We start from the raw sequence: 26689 nt of genomic DNA, 5'->3' as shown, positions 1-26689 counted from the left end.
TGGTGAGAATGCTTAAGATCTACTCTCAGCCAATTTCAAGCATACAATACTGTATTTTAACTACAGTCACCATGCTATACATTAGATCCTCAGAACTTACTCATCTAACTAGAACTTTATACCCTTTGACCCACATCTCCCATTTCCTTTCTTTGTCTGGCTTATTGCACTTAGCATGATGTTCTCAAGGTCTATCCACATTGTCTCAAGTGGCAGGATTTCAAATGTTAAAAAGTATGGCATTTCTTTTGGGGGTGAAAAAATAATCTAAAGTTGAATGTGGTGATGGCTGTCCAACCCTGTGAATATACTAAAATTAATGAACAGTATACTTTGTCAGCAGTCCCCAACCTTTTTGGCACCAGAGACCAGTGCCCCTATGAGAATATAACACCTAATGATCTGCAGTGGAGCTGAGGCGGTGATGCTAGCACTGGGGAGGGGCTGCAAATACATATGAAGCTTTGCTCATTAGCCCACTGCTCGTCTTCTGCTGTGTGGCCTGGTTCCTAACAGGCCAGGGACCAGCACTGGTCCGTGGTCTAGGGGTTAGAGGCTCCTGCTTTACATGAGTGAACTGAATGGCATATAAATTATATCTTAATAGAGTTGTTATTAAAAAATATATACATCAGACAGAAGAATCTCTATTTGGCGAAATGACTCATCCCAGGAGAGCCAAATCATCCAATGCCTTATTTATCTTATATATGTATCCTAAGGCAATCGAAACCCACTGAAGAGTTTTTTAATAGGGGAATTCATGATTAAATATACTTTTGCAATGTTTGGAGAACAAATTGGAAGAGAACAAAACTGAACTTGAGATATCAGTGAAGAGACTAGAGCCTGGAGTAGGATAATGGTGATAACAGGACTCATGAGATGTTTGGTTATTAAGATCAATAGGATTAATGCATGGCTCTGAAAGGTGACTATAAGGTTTCTAGTTTGCAAACCGGATATATGGTGATGCCATTTATTAAAATAAGGAATAACAGAGATTTGTTGCTTTTGCTGTGGGTTTTAGTCTATGAGAGAGATGAGTGTATCATTTTTTTTATGTATTAGTTCTAACTGTTTTTAAGTTATCCAAGTAAAATGTCTAGGATGCTATTAGATATATAGATTAGGAGATCAAGGAAAAAGAAGCTGAAGATATGCATTTGGGAGTTACCAGTGTTAAGTGAACAAAATAAGAACAAAGGACATTACTTAGAAATAGAAAGAAAAGAGAGGGAGGCAGTAAAATGGAATAGAGTGGAATACTTCAACGTTTAAAGAATAAACAGGAAAAAAATAAGCTGGCAAAAAAAACTACTAAATGGACTTTGGAAAAAAACAGTAGAGGGTGTACTGTTATGGACACCAAGAGGAATGTTTCAAGGAAGACCAAGTCACCCTTGAAATCTCCTTTTCAAAGTGAAGTAAGGTAAGTAATGAAAAATGCCATTTGGATTTAGTGACATGGTGATGCCATTAGAACCTTGGTGAGGAACCAATCTGGTGGCATGATAGAGCAAAAGCTAGATTGGAGGGTGGAAAGTAAGACAATGGAAATAACTAGTTTGGCTGCAAAGGGGAGGCAAGTTAAATCCACTGCTGGGGAGCAGAGCAAGGTAAAGGTGAGTTTTGATATTGTTTTTTAAAAACTTGAGTTATTTGAATATATATAAAACAAAAGGAAAGGAGTAAAGAGAGGAAGAAGTTGAAGATATAAAACAAGAAAGAATCAACAGTATTAAGTTCCTGAAGACGTGGGAGGGAATGAGATCCAGAGGGCATAGGGAAGTCCTTAGATAGAAGGTTGGAAAATTCTTCAATGTGACAGGAAGAAGAGAGAACGAAAGTACATCTGTTAGCAGGAAATTAAAGGAAATCCTGCTTTTATTTTTTCTGAAGCAGAAGGCAAAGTCCTCTGCTAACAGTGAGAAGGAAAGTGGGAGGATGAGATTTGAAAACAGTGAAGATTTAAATAGTTGCCAATTCAGATTTCTGCGGGATGCTTTTTTTCCATTTGTTTTAAAATTCATTATTCTTTTTCCTTTTACTATATACCCACATTTATAGTTTTCGAAATGAAATAACCGCATCAATAATTTCTGTGGTTTTATTTACAATCAGAATATCAAATTCAACTGTGCTGTTGTAACCAACACATTAACAATTCATCTACAATGCTTATTAACTATACTGTTTAAAGCTCAAAAGGAAGATCTGTATATTGTTGTACATGATGAATTTCAAAACTACTCGTTATGCTTATACAGGTATGCAATTATTTATCATGTCTAAAATTTTTACCTCCACACATCTAAAAGACATACTATTTGTTTAGAGAATTTTATTCCACATTACTTAACTGTGGCATATTGTTTGCAAAGATGGCCTCAACGATCCTTCCCATCTTATGCATACTGCCATTTGTATTGTGACTTCCCTATTCCCACCATTGAAAGTGGAGTTTATTTATCCTCCTTATCAATATAGTCCAAACTATACAGTTCCAGAGAAGTGACAAGTAACTTTCTAACCTAGACTTTAAGAGCTCTTGTAGCTCCCACTCTCACCTTCTTGAAATGTGGTACACAAAGAAGCTCCAGCTAGCCTCCTGGAAGATAAGAGACCATATGGAAAAAAGGCCCATCCAAAAGTTGTACAAACTCCCAGACATAAGAGTGAGGTCATTTCAGATCTAGCTCCAGTCAAGCCATCAGATGAATGCAGCTACATAAAGGACCCTATGTGAGATCAGAACAGAACTGTCTACCTGAGCCCAGCTCAAACGCCAACCCACAGAATCGTAAGCAAATGAAACAACTGTTTTTAAATCACAGTCTGAAACACTGACCTAATTTTAGCTTCCTTTTTCTTTCAGAAATATAGAAAAATTATTGAATATATAAACTTAGCACTTTCCTCATGGGAAAAATCACAGATAACATTTACTTATCATATTATTTTACACCTAAACTTAAAGCTTCTTTAAAACAAAATTACCAGAGTCAGAGTCTTGAGGTTCAGCCATTTGTTCATTTATTTATTAATCACATACCATGTACAGAATAATTGCAGACACTGACCAAATATCAGTGAATGAAAGAAATAAAAGTCTCTGCCCATACATAGAGGAGTTACGGACAGCCCAATTCCAAAATATATTATCCTCTGATATGTTATTATAATGACATCTATAATTTTCAAGAGACGAATATGTAACAAGAATAACTCTTACCCTCATGCCAAGCACCAAGAACCCAATCTCCTCCATTAATGGGTACTTGCTGACCTGTTGTTGAATCTTCTCGGATGAGGCAAAAGGATCATAGCTTTTTCGCCCTATCTTTACATCCATTATACAGGGCTTCTTAAATTTATGGGTCACGTCTTCCAGTTTTAGGTATAAATCTGTAATAAAAGAAAAATTTTATTTAGTAATAGGCAAACACATTACTACTCAAGTAACTTTCAGTGGAAACGAAATGAGGAAAACGTAAAACTAAGAAAAAAGTTCAATCAAATCCAGTCCTCAATTATTATTACTCCACCTGGAAAAAAAAAAATTATAACCAGTATAAATATCACAGAGAATCTCTTGCAGGAGGTGAATTAAATAATGTGTAACCATAAACAAAAGGCAGCAAGTAGATATAAAGTTTCCAAGGACATTGAAAAGGCAATGAGATTACATCAAAAGCTGTTCCAGAATGCAGTCCCTTTTAAAATACAACTTATGTCATCTATGCCTCAGTAGATCTCTTAGTATTTTAATAATTTTTTAAAAGCTTATTCTTCATTTAAAATAAGTAATAGGACTAAATCCTTCCAACAGAGTATACAACAGAAGTCTAGGTTAAGAAAAGTGAGCCAATCCAAATGACGGTCATTGCCAAATATACATTCTAGTCTTACTAAGTCTCAAAGGAAAAACAAATATCTTGCTTTTTAAAATGCAAGCATTCCTTATAAGTTCATTTATGAATCACTTTGGCAACCTGCATACATCTTCCTAAAGAAAATGATTATAAATATAGATTCAAGTAAAAAATTGTAAAAGTCACAGTTATCACACTACCTGAACTACCGATAGTTTTAGTTTGAAAGTAAAAGTACAAGTGCACTGAGGGAAGGAAGTAAAGAAAAAAATTCTTACTCCCCTTCCTGGGTGAAAGAATCTCCCCAAAGTTCTGAATGATACTGTAATTTTAAGTTATCAATGTAACAAGTATTTTTCCTAAAAACTTTTCCTCAAAGACAAAAGAGGTTATATCTGCTTTTTATCAAAGTAACAAATAAAGTTACAGAAAATGCATACTTTCTATGAATTAAATAAAAGACTACCAGGGAAAAAAAGACACATTTTTAATGTATTTTCTTTTTTCCTGTCCCACCAAGACTAGAATAGTTATTAAATTACAAGAAGTCAGTGCTGAACCAAAAATGAGAACAACTCTGGTAGGGCTTGAAAAAGCTTTAAGCTCCTTAAATTTAAGGCAGATTTAAGTAAAAGAAATAGATAAATTATATCCCCTAGTCAAAGGAAGATGATGGTGAGAAGATTATGACTGTGTAGAACTAGGTGAAGTCAAGCCCAAATATGACAAAAAAAGGAACTGCAGCCTAAGAGACCAGCACCAGCATTATAAGGAAACCTTCACATTATAAAGAAAAGATCTCTCAAACAGGTATCTTCAACATGATAAGAGAAAACAAAAAGTCTGGACACAGACATGAAATTGCTAACAGTGAAAGGTAATGGGACAAATGGACATATCCTGATTAAGAAAATGGAACACCCTCCCCACCACCCTCCAACTCCCAGTTTCTGCACTTTAAAAGATAATCACAGATTTCCATCTGTAATTCCCATGAAAAGATGGGAAAGGAAGCAGCATAAGACGACTCCCTTCAGATTCTCTCTTCCCATCTCTAACTACTTAGGAAAGGAGAATTATTCATCTGCTCTACAGCTGTATAAAAATTTCAGTAACAAGGCTTTTATTTCAAATATCAGAAAAGACTAATCGATCTTAATATAATAGATCACTGGCATCACAAATTTATTATCATTAATTTCCCTAACTCAAGAGACCCTAAATGTATTACTGAGGTGAAGCTATATACAAGAGTATACAGTGAGTGAACCTAGCTGAGTATTACAGCATCAATATCTCAGTGTAGGGTTATTATTTTCTACTTGCCAATTTGGTAGTGATTAAAAGCAAACTTTTTTATAATGAGACAGAAATGACAGCTACAGTAGGGTACAGCAAATCTGAATATAAAATCCCTATTTCTTCCTTCTCCTCTTGGGAAGAAGAAAAATACAAATGATGCAAACTCTATATACAGCAAGGTTACAATAAATGTTTGATGGATAAATGAATGTCTGCCTTTCTCATTCCTACTGCCCAGTGGGGCTTTGGGCTTAGCCTTCTTTACACTATAATAAATCGAACTATTCCTTCAGTAAACAAGCTTGAGTATTACGGGTTTTATTTGACATTTATTTTGACTAGCCAAATGTGTCTTTCTTTACCATACTTTCAGGTTCTTGATATATTTTATATGATTGGAATTAATAAATAACTGCTAGATTATGATTAGCCTTAAATTAATAATCCTTAGGTTAAAGTATACTGAGAGTTGGTTTAGTGTTTTTGTTTAAATCTCTGGCCTCAATTTTTTTCAGTGAAAAGTGAAAATTTGAGATTGTCATTTCTATCATTCCCTCTAAGTTATAAACACCAAAACCTGCTTTAGAGATGCAGTTTTTAAGAAAGAGTATATTAAGTACCTAGCAACTTGCTGTAAGTGCTTCTGAATAAAACAGGTAAATAGAAAAATAGGACATAATCTGAGCCCTGAGAGCTTTACTGATTTTTCTACAAATCAATATCACCAGAAATAAATCTGAATACTAACTCTCTCTGAAAAATGCTATTAGCAAATTATTTCACTAGAACAGAGTTTAATTTGAAGTAGGGCAATTTTGAGATTCAGTAACTTAAATGATCAAAGGCATTTTACTACAGTGAAGCCTCACTTACAAGATGATACCATACACTGGATAACAAGAAACAGTTTTTCGGTTAGGCCTCTCGGAGTATATACTGAAGCAGTAATTTTTAAATTTCTAGATAAACAGAAAATAAGTTCAAAAACTCATCCAAAAAGGCTGACAGACTAAGATAATGTACCATCTGGAATACTTTTGGTTCATTCTGACCAAGGTAGAGGAAATAAATTAACTACATTAAAATGATGTTTGAAAAATAATTATGATATAATTACTTGCTATGCTATAACTTGTAGTAGAGAGAGTTCTATTTAAAAAATGAGAGCTGGTTTTTATATATATATACATCTACAATGTGTATTTGTGTGTATATAAATCATAAAGATAGCATAATGACTACTAGATTTATTTTTTTAATTCTGGAAAGCTCTTATGAAGGCAATAGATTCTGATAAAGCCAGTCTGTCAGAGGTCCAAGGACTGGCATTTGTGAACCTCAGATCTAAGAGAACTACTGTAAGGCTTAGTCAGTCTTGTATTTGTATAATAAATAAAAGGACATGTACTTTTCACACATTAGATTAAATAGACATAATTGACATTTACAAAGCCTTTCATTCCAAAATGGCTGCTTATACATTCTTCTCTAGTGCACATGGAACATTCTAAAGGATTGAACACATACTGGGACATAGAGATAGCCTCAACAAATATAAGAGGACTGAAATCATAACAACCATATTCTCTGATCATAATGTTTTGAAGCTGGAGATCAACTGTAAAAAGAAAGCAGGAAGAACCACAAATATATGGAGATTAAACAACATGCTACTGAAGAATGACTGGGTCACAAAAGAAAAAAAAGAGATCAAGAGATACAGAGAAACGAATGACAATGATAGTACAACACATCAAAACTTTTGGGACCCAGCAAAAGCAGTCATAAGAGGAAAGTTCATATCAAAAAACAAGAACAAGCCCAAAAAAACAACCTAACACTTTGTCTTAGAAAACTAGAGAAAGAAGAACAAGTGAAGCCTAAGATCAGAAGGAAAGAAATAACCAAAATTAGAGCAGAATTAAATGAAATCGAGAACCAAAAATAATAATAACAATAAAAATAAATAAATAAATGCATCAAATAGCTGGTTCTTTGAGAATTTCAATGAAATTGACAACCCCCGGCTAGATTCTCTAAAGAACAAAGAGAAAAAGATACTAATAAACAAAATCAGGGATGAATGAGAAGCTATGACAGATACTGCAGCAATACAAAAGATCATACAAGAATACTATGAAAAAATATGTAACACCAACTTTAACAACCTAGAAGAAATGGACAAGTTCTTAGAAATATACAACCTAAACTGAATCAAGAAATGGAAAATCTACATAGGCCGATCAGCAGTATGGAAATTGAAACAATCATTAAAAACCTCCCAAAAAGTTAAGGTCCAGGACCACATGGCTTCACCAGTGAATTCTACGAAACATTCAAAGAAGATTTAATACCTACTCTTCTCAAACTCTTCCAAAAAAGCAAAGAAGAGGCAATACTTCTTAACCCATTTTATGAGGCCAATATTACCCTGATAGCAAAACCTGGTAAAGGTAACACAAAAAAGGAAATTACAGACAACATCTCATGAACACAGACATAAAAATCCTAAATAAGATACTAGCAAACTGAATACAACAACATATTAAAAATATACACAATATCAAGTGGGTTTCATCCCAGGGACACAGGGATGATGGTTCAGCATAGGCAAAATGATTAATGTGATACACCACATAAACAAAATAAAGAATAAGAATTATTGCATCATATCAATAGATGCAGAAAAAGCTTTCAACAACATACAGCATCCATTTATGATCAAAACACTTAAAATAGATATGAAAAAAAATTACCTTAACGTAATAAAGGCCATATACGACAAACCCTCAGCCAACGTTATACTTAATGGTGAAAAACTAAAAACATTTCCTCTAAGATCAGGAACAAGGCAAGGCTGTCCACTATCATCACTGTTATTAACTATAACATAGGAGGTCCTAGCCATCAGGCAAAAAATAAATAAGTAAAAGGCATCCAAAAGGAAATGAAGAAATCAAACTGTCACTTTGTGGATGACATGATTCTCTATATAGAAAACCCTAAGGACTCCACAAAAGAACACTACTAGAAATAATAAGCAAATACAGTAGAGTTTCAGGATACAAAATCAATGTTCAAAAATCTATAGCATTCTATACTCTAATGATGAAGTGTCAGAAAAAGAAATGGAAAAAACAATTCCTTCTGCAATTGCAACAAAAAGAATAAAACACCTACGAATAAACCTAATGAAACATGTGAAGGACATATATAATGAAAGCTATAAGACCCTATTAAAAGAAATTGAAGAAGACACAAAGAAATGGAAATGGAAATATTTCGTGTTTTTGGATTAGAAGAGTCAACAGAGTTAAAATGTCTTTATTACGCAAAGCATTATACAGATTTAATGCAATCCCCATCAAAATCCCATCGGCACTTTTTAAAGAAATAGAACCAAAAAATCAGATTTGTATGGAAGCACAGAAGACCCTGAATCGCCAAAGCAATCCTGAGAAAAAAGAACAAGGCTGAAGACATCACTCTGCCCAACTTTAATTATACTACAAAGTGACAATAAACAAAACAGCATGGAATTAGCAGGAAAGCAAACACACGGGCCAGTGGAACAGAATTGAGAGTCCAGAAGTAAATCCCCACTTATATGGGCAAATAAGTTTCAACAAAGGAGCCAAAAACATACAATGTAGAAAGGAAACCTTTTCAATAAATGGTGCTGGAGAAACTGGAAAGCCACCTGCAAAAGAATGGAACTAGACTGTTGTCTATCACCACACACCAAAATTAACTCAAAATGGATTAAGGACCTGAATATAAGACCTGAAACAATAAATCGCATAGAAAAAAAAAAAAAAGGAGCTAAACTCATGGACCTTGGACTTAAAGAGGATTTTATGAATTTGACCTCAAAGACAAGGGAAGTAAAAGCAAAAATAAATGAATGGATCTACATCAAACTAAAAAGCTTCTGCAGAGCAAAAGGAACCATCAACAAGGCAAAGAGACAACTATCTGAATGGAAAAATACATTTGCAAGCAATTCCTCCATTAAGGGCCTAATGTCTAAAATATATAAAGAACTCTTACAACTCAACAACAAAAAAAACAAACAATTCAATTAAAAAATGGGCAGAGGACCTGAAGAGACACTTCTCCCAAGAAGACATACAAATGACCAACAAACATATGAAAAGATGTTCAACATCACTAGCTATTAGAGAAATGCAAATAAAACCACAATGAGATACCATCTCACACCTGTTAGAATGGCTATCATCAACAGGACAAGTAATAACAAATGTTGGAGAGGATGCGGAGAAAAAGGAACCCTCATACACTGCTGGTGGGACTGCAAATTAGTACAGTCACTACGGAAAACAGTATGGAGGTTCCTCAAAAAACTAAGAATTGTTCATAGCAGGATTATTCACGGTGACCAGGACATAAAGCAACCGAAGTGTCTTACAATAGATGACTGGATAAAGAAGCTGTGGTACATATATATAATGGAATACTACTCAGCTATAAGAAGAGATGAAAAACTGCCATCTGTGACAACATGGATGGATCTCGAGATAATCATGCTAAGTGAAATGAGCCAGACAGAAAAAGTTGAAAACCACATGATATCACTTATATGTAGGACATAAATCTAAAAGCAACAAACATGACAACAGAGACTCAGGGACATGGACAATAGACTAGTGGTTATCAGAGGGTGGGGGTAGTGGGGAGGTAGATGGGGTAAAGGGTCAAATATGTGGTGACAGAAAGAAATTTAACTATGGGTGGCGAACACACAATGCAATATATATATGACTTACTGTTGAATTGTACATGAAATTACTGGAATTTGTTAACCAATGTCACCATAATAAAAAATTAAATTAAAAAATATAAGGAAAACATAGGACACCCCCCCAAAAATACAGAGTTCATTACACTGAATAGAAATACAGTTAAGTTTAAGAGGCTATAGCTATAAGAGATACATCTATCATTTATCTATTAATTTATGCAAAGTATATAGGCTTTCTACAGTTCCTTAATTTTTTTAGGTAAGGATCATAAAAATAACTACCAGGTACTGCAAAATACACCACTTCATGCTGTTCTAAACAGCCTATTTAGATTTCCCACTGACTTTACTGATGACATGGTTACCACGTGCAAAATATTTATATACTTCATGCTGTTGATGACAGTGTAAGATTCTACAAGTATAAGATTACACATTACTAAGAATGAAAGAAGCACACAAAGATTAGAGACCAGTATTCTGATGAATATAGATATAAAAATCCTTAAAAAATACTAGCAAATCAAATACAACAATATGTTTAAAAAATAATATATCACAAACAACTGAAGTTCATTCCAGGAGTATAGAGTTCAACATATGCAAAATGATCAGTATGATACACCAAATTAACAAAATAAAAGATAAAAGTCACATGATCATACCAATAGATGAAGAAAAGCATTTGACAAGATACAATATCCATTTATGATTAAAACATTCAATAAAATGGGTATAGAAGGAAAGTACTTCAACATAATAAAGGCCATATATGATGAACTCTCAGCTATTATACTCAATGGTGAAAAACTGAAAGCTATTCCTCTAAGATCAGGAGCAAGACAAGGATGCCCACTCTCACCATTGTTATTCGACATAGTACTGGAAGTCCTACCAGAGCAATTAGGCAAGAGAAAGAAATAAAAGACATGCGAATTGGGAATGAAGAAGTAAAACTGCCACGTTTTGCAGGCGACATGATTCTTTATATAGAAATCCTAAAGAATTCACCAAAAAAACTATTAGAAACAATAAATAAATGCAGTGTTACAGGACACAAAAATCAATGAACAAAAATCCATTGTCATTCCCTTTTCAACAAGGAAGCCAGAAACAAACAATGGAAAAAAGAAAGCCTCTTCAAAAACAATTTTGGGAAATTAGAAAGCCACGTGAATAGAATAAAACTAAATTGCTATTTGACACCACACAAAAATTAACTTGAAATAGGTCAAAAACATAAATATAAGACCTGAAACAATATAATACATACAAGAGAACATAGGTAGTAAACTTATAGGCCTTGGTCTCAGAAAGGATTTTATGAATTTGAACCCAAAGACAAGGGAAGTAAAAGCGAAAATAAATGAATGGGTCTACACCAAACTAAAAAGCTTTTGCAGGCAAAAGGAACCATCAACAAAACAAAAAGGCAACCAACCTAATGGGAAAAGATATTTACAAAGAGTACCTCCAATAAGGGGCTAATATTCAAAATATATACAGAACTCATACAATTCAACAACAAAAAAAAACACAAACTATCCAATTAAAGAATGGGCAGAGAACCAAAACAAACACTTTTCCCAAGAAGGCATACAAATGGCCTACAAACATGAAAAGATGCTCAACTTCACTGGCTATAAAGAAAATGCAAATCAAAACCACAATGAGATACCACCTCACACCTATGAGAATGACTATTATCAGTAAGACAAAAATTAACAACTGCTGGAAGGATGTGGAGAAAAAGAATCCCTTATACACTGCTGGCAGGAATGTAAATTGGTATAGCCACTTTGGAAAACAGTATGGAAGTTCCTCGAACAATAAAGAATAGAACTACGATATGACCCAGAAATGCCTCTTCTGGGTATCTACCCAAAAAACTTGAAAACATTTATTTGTAAGGATATATGTACCCCTATGTTCACTGCAGCATTATACATTGTTACCAAAACATGGAAACAAACTGTCTTTCAATGAATGACTGGATAAAGAAAACATGGTACCCACATACAAGGGAATACTACTCAAACATAAGAAATAAATATTGCCACTTGCGACAACATGGATGGATCTTGAGAGTATCATATTAAGCTAAATAAGTCAGATGGAAAAGGATAAGAACCATATGATTTTACTCATATGTAGGATATAAAACAGAAAGCAACAAATGAACAAATAAACTCATAGACACAGACGACAGTATGGTGGTTACCAGAGGGAATAGGAGGCAGGGGTAAGATGAAGAAGCTTCAGGGGGGTCAAATTTATGGTGACAGAGGGAGACTAGACTTTGGGTGTTGAGCATACAATGCAATATACAGATAATGTATTATAGAACTGTACACTGGCAACTTATGTTGTTAACTAAAGTCACCCCAATGAACTTAATAAAAATAAAAAAAGAAGCTAGTCTATTTAAATATATTTTCTATTTAAATATAGGTAATTAAATATAATTATCTTAAATATAAATTAAATATAGTATTTCTATTGTTTTATAATATATAAACATAAAAAATTCCTATAGCAAATTTTCTACTGCTAGAATACAGTCCAGACACTCTGAGAAGCAAAAAATTTCCCAGTATCAAAGGAAGAATGTAAACATTTGAAATATTGTGGAAAAATCAAAAAACCTAAAAATAACTAAGAAATAAAGATGAGATAACTAGTTCCTTTAAAGAAAAGTGAGAAGATACTTAGGGAGTTGAAAGAAGGCTTATTTAGATCCTCTTAATGAGTATTACAGATTGTATAAACTGTGAGAATATGGATTCCAAGTTTATCAAACTCTTCCCACCATATCTACTAGGCATTGGCTATCACCTCCATTTCCAAACCTCTCAAATAAGAAGAAAAGGCCATGCAGGAAACCCTTGCCCAACTATGAAGACAAATGGAAAAACGGAAGACCTTGCTTCTGCTTTCCACATGAACCATCAGCCATTTCAGAGAGCAATGGAAGCTGAAAGTAGAAACAACTGTTAAGTAGAAACCTTGAGCCTCCAAATTTGGGGTAAAGAGGGAGGAGGAAGGAATAGTCACATATGCCAGCTTATTTCAGTCTGTGCTTCCTGAAACTTGACTAGTAACTAGATCCAGAAACCTACCAATCAACCAGGCTGGAGATATATTTGAGAACTCTCAATTTGCTCAAACCTACTTGAACATATATTTTTCTATCCCCCCAAATAACTATCAACAAGAGGCTTTTGATGGTATGTGTACTAGGAATCTATGAGTTTATATACATGTAATAAATGGGATTTAATATATATAACTAGGCCAAAATTATCAAAGATAATTGCCAATAATTATTTTATCTTAAAAAAATAATTCCTTTAGTCATGTTCTAAAATTGCCTAACAGTGATAACTTTACAACTCTATGAAGTACTGAAAAATACTGAATTGTACACTTTAAATGGGTGAGTTTTATGATATGTGAATTACATGTCAATAAAACTGCTATAACATTTTTGAAAAGAAAAACATATTGGTCAGCATACCCTTATGTCTCTCAAGCTACAATAATTTGCTCAGCAAATTCATAGATACCTTCTACACTTTACTACTTTAGATTATAAGAACTATATTAAGCTTTATAAAACTACCCTGAGCACATAAGATGCACAAAAAGAAAAAAATAAGTAATAAATTGTCATTAATTTAATACTTTGTAAAATACAGTAATACAAATCATAGTATTCTACTAAAATTTAAGAAAATACAGTTGACCTTTGAACAAGGGTTTGAACTGCGTGGGTCGGTCCACTTATATGTGGATTTTTTTCGATAAACACTATAAATGTATTTTCTCTTATTTTTGAAAGTAACATTTTCTTTCCTCTAGCTTACTTTATTGTAAGAATACAGTATATAACACATATACCATACAAAATATGTGTTAATCAACTGTTTATATTATCAGTGAGGCTTCTGGTCAACAGAAGACTTTTAGTAGTTAAGTTCTGGAGAGTCAAATGTTAATAGTCAAATTTCTGACTGTGGGGCATGGGGTGAGGGCGCAGTCGGCACTCCTGATCCCCACACTATTCAAGGGTCAACTCTATTTGTTTTCATGATCTTGTGGGCTAAACATGTATAAGTTTTCCATCTTCTATTTATTTCATTATATAATCAAAAAGATAAAAACAGAAAGATGATTGCAGAACTCTCTAGCAACATCAAAGCTAAATAAGCTGCATGGTGTAAGTTTTGTGCAACTTCTTCCAGAGCTGACAAAGAAGGAATAGGAAATCCCCTAAGGCAACTGTTGGTATTGCTGAGCCACTCTATATATGTATACTTTTTATTCCAACTCCTTTACCCCTGTTCTAGTTCCATTTTCCTCACCTCATTTTCTCATCTCAGTAGCACTAATATTTCCAGTTATGTTCAAGAGTATTAGAGTTTGCGAAGCATTCTCACATGACATAACCTGCATTTCACAACTCTATGGGGTATAAGCTTCAATTATAGAAAAAGTAGAGCTCAGAAAGGTTGAGTTCACAAAATTTGGTTACCATTACGAATATGAAAAGGATAGTTGTATATATACAATCGACCATTTTCTTCTGCATGTGCCTTATATCTCCCTCCCCCTTTGCAAATTTAGATCTTTGAATTCTCCCCTTTTCAGTCATCATCTCAGTTTGTCCCTAGGTATGCTGAACGTTCATTACTATCTTGCTATAGCAATTCTCTTATTATTTTAGCTTATAATGCCCTGTTCTTAGTAAGGATTGCACTCCTCTGCTTCTATCTGCCTGATAGTCACTTTACTCCTAATAATGTATTTTTGTTTTGTTTTGTTATTTTGTTTTAGATGAGCTGACACCTTTCAGTATTTCCTGTAGTGTAGGCCTTGTAGTGGAGAATTCTCTCAATTTTTGTATGTCTGAAAAGGTCTTAATTTCTCCTTCATATCTAAAGGAGAGCTTAGCTGGATACATTATTCTAGGCTGGTAGTTCCTTTCACTTAATAGTTTAAATATTTGATTCCATTCCTTTCCGGCTTGTAAGGTTTGCGCTGAGAAGTCCAAAGATAATCTAATGGGTTTTCCTTTATAAGTTACCATCTTCTTTTCCCTGGCTGCACTGAGAATTCTGTCTTTGTTGTTGATTTTTGACAACTTTAATACAATGTTTCTTGGTGAACGCCTTTTTGGGTTGAGATAATTGGGTGTTCTATTGACTTCTTGAATTCCAAGCTCCAGCTCATTCCTTAGATTTGGGAAATTCTCGTCCACTATTTGTCTGAAAATGCTTTTTGTCCCTGCTCCCTTTCCTCACCTTTGGTAATGCCCATTATTTTTGTTTCCCCTCCTGATAGTATCAGCTAGTTCTTGTATTTCTCTTTCATTATTTTTCATTCTTCGGTTTCTCTCTTCTTCTTTCTGATTTATTTCTAGATTTGTCTTCAATATCACTGATCCTTTCCTTAATTTGGTCAACTCTATTTTCCAAGCTTGCTATTTTATTTTTCAACTCTTGCAGTGTGTCTTTCATCTCCAGAAGTTCTATTTAGTTCCTTTTGAGAGTTTCAATCTCCTTGCTCTGCTCATCTAGTTGTTTATTTCAATTCCTGAAATTGTTGATTTGAGTTGTTTTGGATCTCACTGAGTTTTTTCAGAAGTACCATCTTGAATTCTCTGTCATTTAAGTCACATATATCTATGTCTGTAAGCTTATTTTCTGGAGATTTTTCTCTTTCTTTCTGAGATGTCTTGTCACCTTGGTTGTTCATGGTGTTAAATGGACTAGTTCTCCGCCTGGGCATTAATGGAAATGTATTCTGTTGATTTCCCAGAAAGATTTATTATATAAAGGTCTCTCTTTAGCCTGCTCCAAAGAAGGCGCTTTTCTTTTAGTTTCCAGTAGGTGGCGTCAAAGCCTCTTGGATCCCTGCTTTACATAAAGCCTAAATGTCTTTTTTATTTTCTTGTAGATATTTAATCACACTTGCTACTCTGTTTCAGTCCCTGTCAGTGTTAGCAACAGTTTTGGTAGCAGTTGCTCAGATTCCCCTGGGGCTCTGCGGTGATCGGTCTCATCAGCTCAAGGGTATGAGGGGAGGGGCCCTCTGGGTTGGGAGTTGGGGGCTGTGGCTCAGCCTCGGTTTTGCAACCTTGGCTGGTAAAAATCAACTGTTGTTTCTCTGCGGTCCCATCCCGTTTCTCTGCTTTCTGCCCTGATGACTGGGCCCTGGTGCCGGCTGCTAGAAGTTCCAGCACTTCCAGGCAGGCTGATCAAGGAAGTCGTTGTACCTTCTCCCCTCCCCCTCCTCCTGGAGGGAGTTCCAGAGGCTGAGAGAGGTAACTTCAGTCTCAGCAACTTTTGCTCAAATTCCCCTGAGGCTCCGCGGTGATCGTTCTCGAGGGTATGGGGGGAGGGGCTCTCTGGGTTGGGAGGCTGGAGGCTGCTTTTGCTCAGCCTCGGTTTTGGAACCTGGGCCAGTGAAAATCAACTACTGTTTCTGCTGTTCCGTCTGGGCCCTAGTGCTGGCTGCTAGAAGTTTCAGCACTTCCAGGCAGGCTGATCAGGGAAGTCACTGCACCTTCATCCCTCCCCCTCCTCCTCCTCCAAGGAGCTCCGGCAGCTGCGAGAGGCAGCTTCTTTATTACTCCTAGTCCACCGCCCAACAACCCTGGGGTTCTGACCTGTGGTACCTCTTATGTGCAGATCCCACACTCAGACGTGCTAGTGTGCAGTCTGGGTGGTTTTTGTTCAGTTTTAGATGTTCAGCTTATTGTTGTTTCAAAGGGAGAGATCTGAGGACATCTCTTACTCCGCCGTGTTTCCCAGAATCGCGAAGTTCACAAAATTTGGAAACAATCAAGGTAAAAGCCAAGTCTTTTGACCTCAAACTTACTGTTCTTTCTATATTAGCATAGACGTCCGTCAAGTTTATTTAGAAGACCAAAAATGGTTGTTGATTGTAAGCAAGTCCTTGATTTTTAAATTTAAATTATGTGCTAGTAATCCAAACTACATTTTAAAATTTTATTTTAAATTATTTCTTCTCTTATCCAAATTCTTTCTGTATACTCGACTTTTCAAAATAATCATGCTGTTTGCTCAGTTATTCTACCCCTTTCTAAACCATTTTTTTAAATTAAGCACTTAATTATCTAGATATCTAACACCATCCTCAGCAACCTCTGTTAATTCTTCAATGTCACTTTACTGAGGAATAATGATTTGCTCCAAATTAAACAGCAATCAGTAGCAAAGTTAATTGGAATCTAGGTATTTTACATTATAATGGAAATCTGTACAAAGCAAAATTGATCATAATTTGTGAAATAATTTTAGCAACATGCTGATCTGAATCAGAAACATACACATATGTATATGTGTGTGTGTGTGTGTGTGTGTGAGACTAAAAGACTGTGTGTGTGTGTGTGTGTGTGTGTGTGTGACTAAAAGACAAGGAAGGCAGGAAGGAAGGAAGAAAGGCAGGCAGGCAGGCAAGAAGGAAGGAAGGAAGAAGTAGGGAAGGAAAGGAAAAGAGAAAGAGCAACTTTTTTGTTTTTTTTTATACAACTGAAGTACAGGAGAATCCTTAATACCCAGGGGAACCATCAATTTAGTATTACCTGAGGATACTCACAGGGAAGCCACAATTCTCTATTAAAGAAACTTAATGCACAGTCAATGAGTCAAAGGAAGACAACTGAGGAAAAGAACAAGCTTAAACTTGAGCCCCCTTCTTTTCTGTTCTCAAAAGCCCTATCTACATACAAAAAGCTGTAGCTTCTATTTAACAAGCATATCACTGAATTCCAACATAATCTACACAATAAAAATGTCTGGGAGTTGAGCCTATTAATGTGCATTTTAACAAGCCTATGGGTTATTCTTAAACTCTGTCAAGTTTGAAACTCTTACCCCATTCACAAACCTTCTTCAATAGTTACACAGTCAAGCTGCTTACTTAATTAAATTCTGTCTGCTCAGTCAAAGGCCCTGAAATGGCAAATAATGCTGCAAGTAATAATATTAAGAGAGAAATGCTGTGTCCTTACATAGATCAGTTTGCCCTCTAACTATGAAACTTACTGGTATTTTTTAAAACACTTGAATTTAAAGCTCACAGGTAGGGGATGAAGGAGTGGAAAAGGAGATAGGGAGGAAGTTAATCAAAGAAAATATACTCCCTGATTTTTTCCTACTCAAAATGAAAAAAGGAAAAAAATCCCAGTGAATTAGGAAAAAAGAACATCTGTAAATTAATACAGTATTAAGTACTAGTATACATATTTTCATTCAATTATAATAGATTGGTCGTTAACGTGCATATATCACTTATGAAACTGGTTATGAAGAGCAAAAGTATTAATAAGTTTTCTTTAATAAAGCAGAGAAAGATTAGAAAAAACACATATATGCTGTTTTTATAATACTAGGTTACTTTTATGTAAAGACTTTTAAAAAGCTACCCTCGTGAATTAAGAATAAAAGACAGATTTTTAGGAAAAAATTACCATTTGGTGCAGTGGGAGGTGACCAGGTGCCATAATATTTTGGCAAATATTTTCGTAGCTCCAAAAGAACACCATCAGTACAATCAGCAGCATAAACCTGAAACAGAGAAATATAACACTTGCATATTAGTTTCTTATAATGCTTTATAATTGCCCTATATATTTATCAAATAAAACAATACTACTGAATCATAATTCATCTGGTATGAGTTTCAATCGGAAGTAAATAGAGAATAAGTATAAAAAGAGTACCATGTGTCTCCAATGAAAAACGATGTATTGTTTAGAGAATCTCAACTATCTAATTCTAGCCTTTCATTGTCCTTGAACTATTTTACAACTAAGCAAGCTGTAGCTTAGTGAATACAAAATATTCTTGTCCATATACATGCAAATAGATTCCAGCCAGAGAAGGTTCAATTGACTTCCCTCCACCCTCTATGGAAAGTGGGAGTTTAGTGCCCACATGTAAATTCATTTCATCTTCCTTTTATTTCATATAAATTTGTGCTTCTTAGATTTCTTTTTCAAACTAGTTTTGCCTGGTTCCCTCATTCAATAATGAGTTTAACCAAATATAAAAGGCAGTTGTGATTTCACTCTTAAAAAAAATTACCCTTTACCTCAATATAAGTCTACTTATTGCTCATTTAATTCCTTGATTTACAACCAGTAATAATTTTAGGAAATACGAGAAATGTCCAGATACCTTGGAACAAGAGCTTTAATTTTTTTTAAAAAAAAACTTGTAAGACATTGTATTAACTCTTTCAAATATGGTCTACCTAATTATCCAAAACCATTAAAATTCACTAGTGTAAAATGCTTATGAAATCTTAGTATTAGAATTCTCATTATATATGTGAAGCCATATTCATGTTGAGTAGTTACACACAGCCTAATTCTACAGAATAAACTCAAGCTTGGCAGAAACTCACCAAATATCTATGTGCTACATTGTATTTCCCAGCCTCCCTTGTTGAAATGTGAACAGAAGTGATAGTAATCACTTCCAGGCCAAGGTGATTAAGAGCAGGGTGTACTTTATTATCCTTCTGTTCTTGGCACAATGACAGTGGAGACAGAGTATTCATGATGACGTAACAAGATGGAGGAACCAAGTATATCTCTATGTTCTAACCTAAAGAAGCTCATCATACATTTACAAGTAAAAAAAGATAAAAGAACTAGAAGAGCAGAGGTAAACTTTCTTCTTTTTAAATAGTTTTTAAAGTAGTAGAACTGGTATTTACTACAACATGCCAAACAAGATAACCTGGAAATGAAGGATAAAATGTAATGAACATTTTTTTTAAATGCACAGTTGAGCTCCCAAAGGAAAAAAGGAAATTCATAGGGATCTAAAATAAAGAGAAAACTAAAAGCCTTAAGCTAAGCGGTGATGTTTGGGTTTCAGAGGTCCACTCTGAAGACTTGAACCAAAAGATCTCTGAACTTAGGGATCAGGCATAAATGAAGACAGAATTATTCTACTAAAATAAGAAGAGCAAAAAATAAAAGTTTAAATACTGAACATGTAAAACTCTTGGCATCTTTTACTCTTCCCTGACCACTACACTGCAAGAAAGCTGATGGCCAAGCTGACTGAGAAGCAGCAGCAAATAAACAATATCAGGAATAAAAAGGGAGTCACAACTAGATACGGCAGAGATTTTTAAAAATACTATAAAAAAAGTTGCCAAGTGGGCAATTTCATATAAAAATATTATCTAACTACATTGCTATCACATGAATGAATAAAAAAATCAAGACATTTAAGTAACTGGTTAAAGAATCACTGATTAAAAATATATCCCTTTTCAGGAAAAAATGAAAGAGGAAAGAAGGATGAAAAGAAGAAAAGGCGGAAAGAGAAATGGAGATAGGCAACAGGCTGCTCTGATGAATTTATAGTTCGATCGAGGTTTTAAGGAACAAAATTTTTATGGAATACAAATTCTCCCACATAATAGAAAAAGAAATGCTCCTCAACTCATTTTATAAAACTAAAATAAACTTGATATCAAAATCAGACAAGAAAAATATGTGAAGAAAATAATAGTAAGGTTCAATTGACTTCCCTCCACCCTCTATGGAAAGTGGGAGTTTAGTGCCCACATGTAAATTCATTTCATCTTCCTTTTATTTCATATAAATTTGTGCGTCTTAGATTTCTTTTTCAAACTAGTTTTGCCTGGTTCCCTCATTCAATAATGAGTTTAACCAAATATAAAAGGCAGTTGTGATTTCACTCTTAAAAAAAATTACCCTTTACCTCAATATAAGTCTACTTATTGCTCATTTAATTCCTTGATTTACAACCAGTAATAATTTTAGGAAATACGAGAAATGTCCAGATACCTTGGAACAAGAGCTTTAATTTTTTTTTTAAAAAAACTTGTAAGACATTGTATTAACTCTTTCAAATATGGTCTACCTAATTATCCAAAACCATTAAAATTCACTAGTGTAAAATGCTTATGAAATCTTAGTATTAGAATTCTCATTATATATGTGAAGCCATATTCATGTTGAGTAGTTACACACAGCCTAATTCTACAGAATAAACTCAAGCTTGGCAGAAACTCACCAAATATCTATGTGCTACATTGTATTTCCCAGCCTCCCTTGTTGAAATGTGAACAGAAGTGATAGTAGTCACTTCCAGGCCAAGGTGATTAAGAGCAGGGTGTACTTTATTATCCTTCTGTTCTTGGCACAATGACAGTGGAGACAGAGTATTCATGATGACGTAACAAGATGGAGGAACCAAGTATATCTCTATGTTCTAACCTAAAGAAGCTCATCATACATTTACAAGTAAAAAAAGATAAAAGAACTAGAAGAGCAGAGGTAAACTTTCTTCTTTTTAAATAGTTTTTAAAGTAGTAGAACTGGTATTTACTACAACATGCCAAACAAGATAACCTGGAAATGAAGGATAAAATGTAATGAACATTTTTTTTAAATGCACAGTTGAGCTCCCAAAGGAAAAAAGGAAATTCATAGGGATCTAAAATAAAGAGGAAACTAAAAGCCTTAAGCTAAGCGGTGATGTTTGGGTTTCAGAGGTCCACTCTGAAGACTTGAACCAAAAGATCTCTGAACTTAGGGATCAGGCATAAATGAAGACAGAATTATTCTACTAAAATAAGAAGAGCAAAAAATAAAAGTTTAAATACTGAACATGTAAAACTCTTGGCATCTTTTACTCTTCCCTGACCACTACACTGCAAGAAAGCTGATGGCCAAGCTGACTGAGAAGCAGCAGCAAATAAACAATATCAGGAATAAAAAGGGAGTCACAACTAGATACGGCAGAGATTTTTAAAAATACTATAAAAAAAGTTGCCAAGTGGGCAATTTCATATAAAAATATTATCTAACTATATTTTGCTATCACATGAATGAATAAAAAAATCAAGACATTTAAGTAACTGGTTAAAGAATCACTGATTAAAAATATATCCCTTTTCAGGAAAAAATGAAAGAGGAAAGAAGGATGAAAAGAAGAAAAGGCGGAAAGAGAAATGGAGATAGGCAACAGGCTGCTCTGATGAATTTATAGTTCGATCGAGGTTTTAAGGAACAAAATTTTTATGGAATACAAATTCTCCCACATAATAGAAAAAGAAATGCTCCTCAACTCATTTTATAAAACTAAAATAAACTTGATATCAAAATCAGACAAGAAAAATATGTGAAGAAAATAATAGTTCAATCTCACTTACTTATGAGCATAACTGGTAAAAATCTGAAATAAAACACTAGCAAACAAAATGAGTAATGAAACAGTAATGAAAAACAGTAATGAAAGCTATTAATTTTTTTTAAATGTCCAAGTAGGTTTTATTCCAAAAATGAAAGGTGATATAATATTAGAAATCTATTACAGCATTTACCACATTAACAGATTAAAGGGGAAAACTCATATGATCATTTCAGTAGACACAAAAAAGATAGCTGAAAAATATTCAATACCTATTCATATTTTAAATTGTTTCCTGAAACAAAAATAGAAAGGATGCTATATATCTTCCCTTTTCCACTTCCACAATTTTCTACTGAAGAACCTGACTTTAACTGCATCAGTGGGGTCCCCTGACCTCTTGTCATTGTGTCTTACTGGTACAACTGACTGTAGGGTAGAAGAGCTGAGGTCAGGTTATTTACATCTCTGGTTCTTTCCTTATCAGTTCATATCTTCTCATAAAGCTACCTTCCCTGGGTTCCAGTAACGACTCCCTCTTCTTTGCCCTTTCAGGCCCAGGGATGGCATAACATTATCTCTAACAGATGGCCTTAAACTCTGACCACACCTTTGTAAACAATCCCTTTATTAAACTGACAGTGTATCATTTGTTTCTTGACAGAACCTTGACTCACACAAAAGGCAATTCCCTTAACCTGGGAAGAAGTACCTTAGAAAGTCACACTTTAATGGAGAAATGTTAGAAGCATAAACTCATAATTTATATTAGAAGCATAAAGTCATACTTTAATGGGGAAATGTTAGAAGCACTTCTGTTACATGAGAGAAAGATGCCCCCAGCATTGCTTCTACTTAGCACTGGATTGGAAGTCTCTGACAGTATATGGATTCCAAAGGGACAAACCAAACTTCCAAACCTAGAAGATATAACTATCTATAGAGAAAACAATTAGAATGTTAGAGAATCTCAGATAAATATGAGTTAAAAATAGTTCAGCAAGATTACTAGATATAAGAACATTAGACAAATATCTATTTCATTCTTATATATTAGCTATCATTGGAAAACAATTTTAAAAATATTTACAATTGAAACAAAAAAACAAGATACCTAGAAAAATAACTAACTAATTATGTATAAGACTTTTAAAGAGTAAATATGAAATACTTTTTTCAAAAAAAGAGACAGTGTATAGCAGTTAAAAGCATATATTCTAGAGTCAGACTGCCTACATTCAAATCCTGGGACCACCATTCACTTTTGTATGTTCATGGTCAAATGACTTAAACTAATTATGGCTTAGTGTACACAAATATAAAATGAAGATAATAACAGTACTCAGCTCACAGTTGTAAAGATTAAATGATTTTTATATTGGTAAAGCATTTATAGCAGTACTTGTTTTTTTTGCATTAGCTTGTATTTTTACTTGTATCTAAACTTAAGAGCTAATGCCATAAAATTCTTAGAAAAAAACATAAGCATAAATCTCATGACTTTAGATCTACGAAGTGACAAAAGAAAAAACTAAACTTCAAAATTTGAAAACATTTGTGCTTCAAAGGACACTACTAAGAAAAAAAAACAACCCAAAGAATGAGAGAAAATATTTGCAAATCAAATATTTGATATGGGACTTGTATCTAGAATATGTAAAGAACTCCTACAATAAAAAAGATAACCCAATGAAGAAATGAGCAAAGGATCTGAATTGACATTATTCCAGAGAAGAGATACACATAGCCAGTAAGTAGATAAAAAGATGTTTAACATCATCAGTCATTAGGGAAATGCAAATCAAAATAAACCACAATGAAATAACACTTAACACTCACTTAGATGGCCATTAAGAAAAAAAAAATACTAACAAGTGTTGGTGAGAATGTGGAGAAACTGAAAGCCTCATACATTGCTGATGGAAATGTAAAATGGTGTAGCCACTTTGAGGAAACAGTTTGACTGTTCCTCAAAAAGGTGTATGACCCAGCAATTCCACTCCTAGGCATATACCCAAAATGAACTGGAAATAGATATTCCAACAAATACTTGTACATGAATGTTCACAGAAGCTCTATTTACAGAAGTCAAAAGGTGGAAACAACTCAAATGTTCATCAACAGATGAAAAGATAAACAAAATGTGGTATGTAAGTATAATAGACTATTCCTCAGCCATAAAAAAGGAACAAAGTACAAACGCACACTACAAAGTACAAATGCATGCTAAAAAGAAGCTAGATGCAAAAGGTCATATATCATATAATTCCATTTATATGAAATACTAAAAAGGTAAATCCATAGAAAGCAGACAGGTGATTGCCAGGGATGGGGTAGGAAGGATAGGGCATCATGCCTTAAACGATAGTGTTTTATTTTGGGGTGATAAATATGTTTTGTAACTAAACAGAGGTGGTGGTTGCAAAACAGTGTGAATGTACTAAAAAGTGTTCCTAGTCATGTGGTTTATTAGATGTTAAGTCTGACCCTTTCTCCCCTTCTGTGGAGATTCGCAATGCACATTAACACTAGGCTCTAAGAAATTCTGTAGTAAAAACTTATTTAAACTCAGCATTTATGAGAAATACAAATAGTCTCTCAGTTAGGTGTTTTTCAAAATATAGGTCACAACCCATTAATTAAAATCAATTTAGTGGATCAGAACAGAAAATACCAGGCTGCACCAGTAAAGATAAGCATTGTATCTCATGAAAGCTTTTGTTTCAGTCGCACACACATTATACTGACATGCTGTCAAATATATTTCTGACTGAGTCACCACCAGAAAACGGAAAAACACTTTGAATACAAAAAAACAAATCTTACCTCACTTACCATATTATAGAATTCTAACTCTCTCGGACCCCTTGGAGGTGGCTGTAACTGTTTCAAAACTGTGCCATCTGGATGTTGCAATATACCTATAGAACAAAAATTGGATTATTAATGCTTTAATAATAGTGTACCTTGCATCCTAGGATAGATTTAGATTTGTTCCTGAAGTTACAGATAAACCACTTTCATCAATTTAAGGGTTTCCTTTTACTTATTTCAGAAATTTTAACATTCAACCAACATGTTTCAGGGCTTGTTATATGCAAAGCACCAGAATACAAATTCTAAATAGCTTGGTTTTATTGTCTCCAACTACTATTTCTTGTATAACCCCTCAGACTTTCTAATAAATAGAACATATGTGTACATTTTTATAGAGACTCTTCAGTAATAGACTTTCCAGGAGATATTAATTTAAACAAGAAGCAAGTTAAAAGCAATAATAAAAATTAATCCCACTTTTATAAAGAAAAAAATGTTAATGGTGGTCTTATATTAATTTTCTACTTGGTCATTTTTTATGTTTCTCTCATCTGTTATAAAAAAGCAAATTATAATTTTCATTATAAATTTTTTTTCCTGATTCAGATGCACTATGTACAGTTGTAGCGATAGAATGAGGGCACCTAGCCAATAGGAAAAGTGGGGGCACCAAGCGTGAAGCAGGACGGGATACCTTTTTATAATCTGCCTACTCAAAGGAGCCTTTTTCTCAAGTCATCATATGTACTAGCACTGGCCCTATCCCTATACCATGAAGACTCATTCCCAAAAACGTATGTTAAAACCTTAAATTTTCATATACTGAGTTTTTACAAAATCATGCTAGTTAGAACAGGGCTCAAATAAAGCTATTTACGGGAGGATGAAGTGGGTAAAGGGGATCAAATATATGGTAACTCAAGGAAACTGGACTTTGGGTGGTAAACACACAATAGAATATACAGATGTCAAATTATAAGGCCTCATCTTTGTGATTTCTCTAGGGAATAAACAATAAAAGAAAGAAAGAAAGAAAGAAAGAAAGAAAGAAAGAAAGAAAGAAAGAAAGAAAGAAAGAAAGAAAGAAAGAAAGAAAGAAAGAAATTAAGCTATTTACAACTTTGATAAAACATGCATGCCACTTGTTTCTATACTCCTTTGGCAAGTGTTAAAAATTTTTAATCATAATAAAAATATAAAATTTAATCAACAGAAGCAGAAAGTCTCAATTTAAGAGCTACAGTTACTGAGTTATTTAAGACTTAGATATAGTATATAAATATTAATCCACATAGATAAGATTGGTTGATAAGCAGTCAAAAGATTTTGGGGATTTAAAAAGTATTCTAAATATAACTAAAAATTACTTTAGAGATATTTTATTCCTGAAGGTTGGGATGTAGAACAAGAAAGGCCTTCACACCTGAGACATTTTCTGGGAGCTAATGAAGAATGGTACATGCAAAGAAGCCTTGATAAACTAAATTCCAGAAGGTGTGGAACATGGAACATTCATAAATAAGGAGAGAACCATGGCAGGGCAGGCACCTAGTCTAGATACAGGTGAACCTACCATTAGACAAATACATTTTAGTGGGCAAGAAAAACTCAGCTTGACTGTAGACAACAGTGTTGGGTAGCATGCTGGATTAGAGACAACAGTACTAACACAAAAACAGATTGCTTGTTCCAGCAATTCTCTCCCACTATTCCCTGCAACATGCCCC

At 34.1% G+C, this 26689-nt stretch overlaps 1 protein-coding gene across 2 annotated transcripts in view; it reads right to left on the bottom strand.

The window, feature by feature from the left end:
• IPMK (inositol polyphosphate multikinase) overlaps positions 1-26689 on the bottom strand; it is a 48200-nt gene that overhangs the window by 8352 nt on the left and 13159 nt on the right. The window contains exons 2-4 of one of the 2 annotated variants that reach the window (XM_015592312.2): positions 24972-25066; positions 18437-18533; positions 3236-3408 (exon numbers count right to left, since the gene is read on the bottom strand). In XM_015592312.2, the coding sequence (XP_015447798.1) occupies positions 3236-3408; positions 18437-18533; positions 24972-25066 (365 nt within the window). The remainder of the gene's footprint in view (positions 1-3235; positions 3409-18436; positions 18534-24971; positions 25067-26689) is intronic. The other variant, XM_006915616.3, reaches the window with a different exon arrangement.

Source organism: Pteropus alecto, unplaced genomic scaffold (assembly GCF_000325575.1).
Source record: "Pteropus alecto unplaced genomic scaffold, ASM32557v1 scaffold155, whole genome shotgun sequence".
Taxonomy (NCBI): domain Eukaryota; kingdom Metazoa; phylum Chordata; class Mammalia; order Chiroptera; family Pteropodidae; genus Pteropus; species Pteropus alecto.
This window is presented reverse-complemented; position numbering and strand designations above follow the sequence as displayed.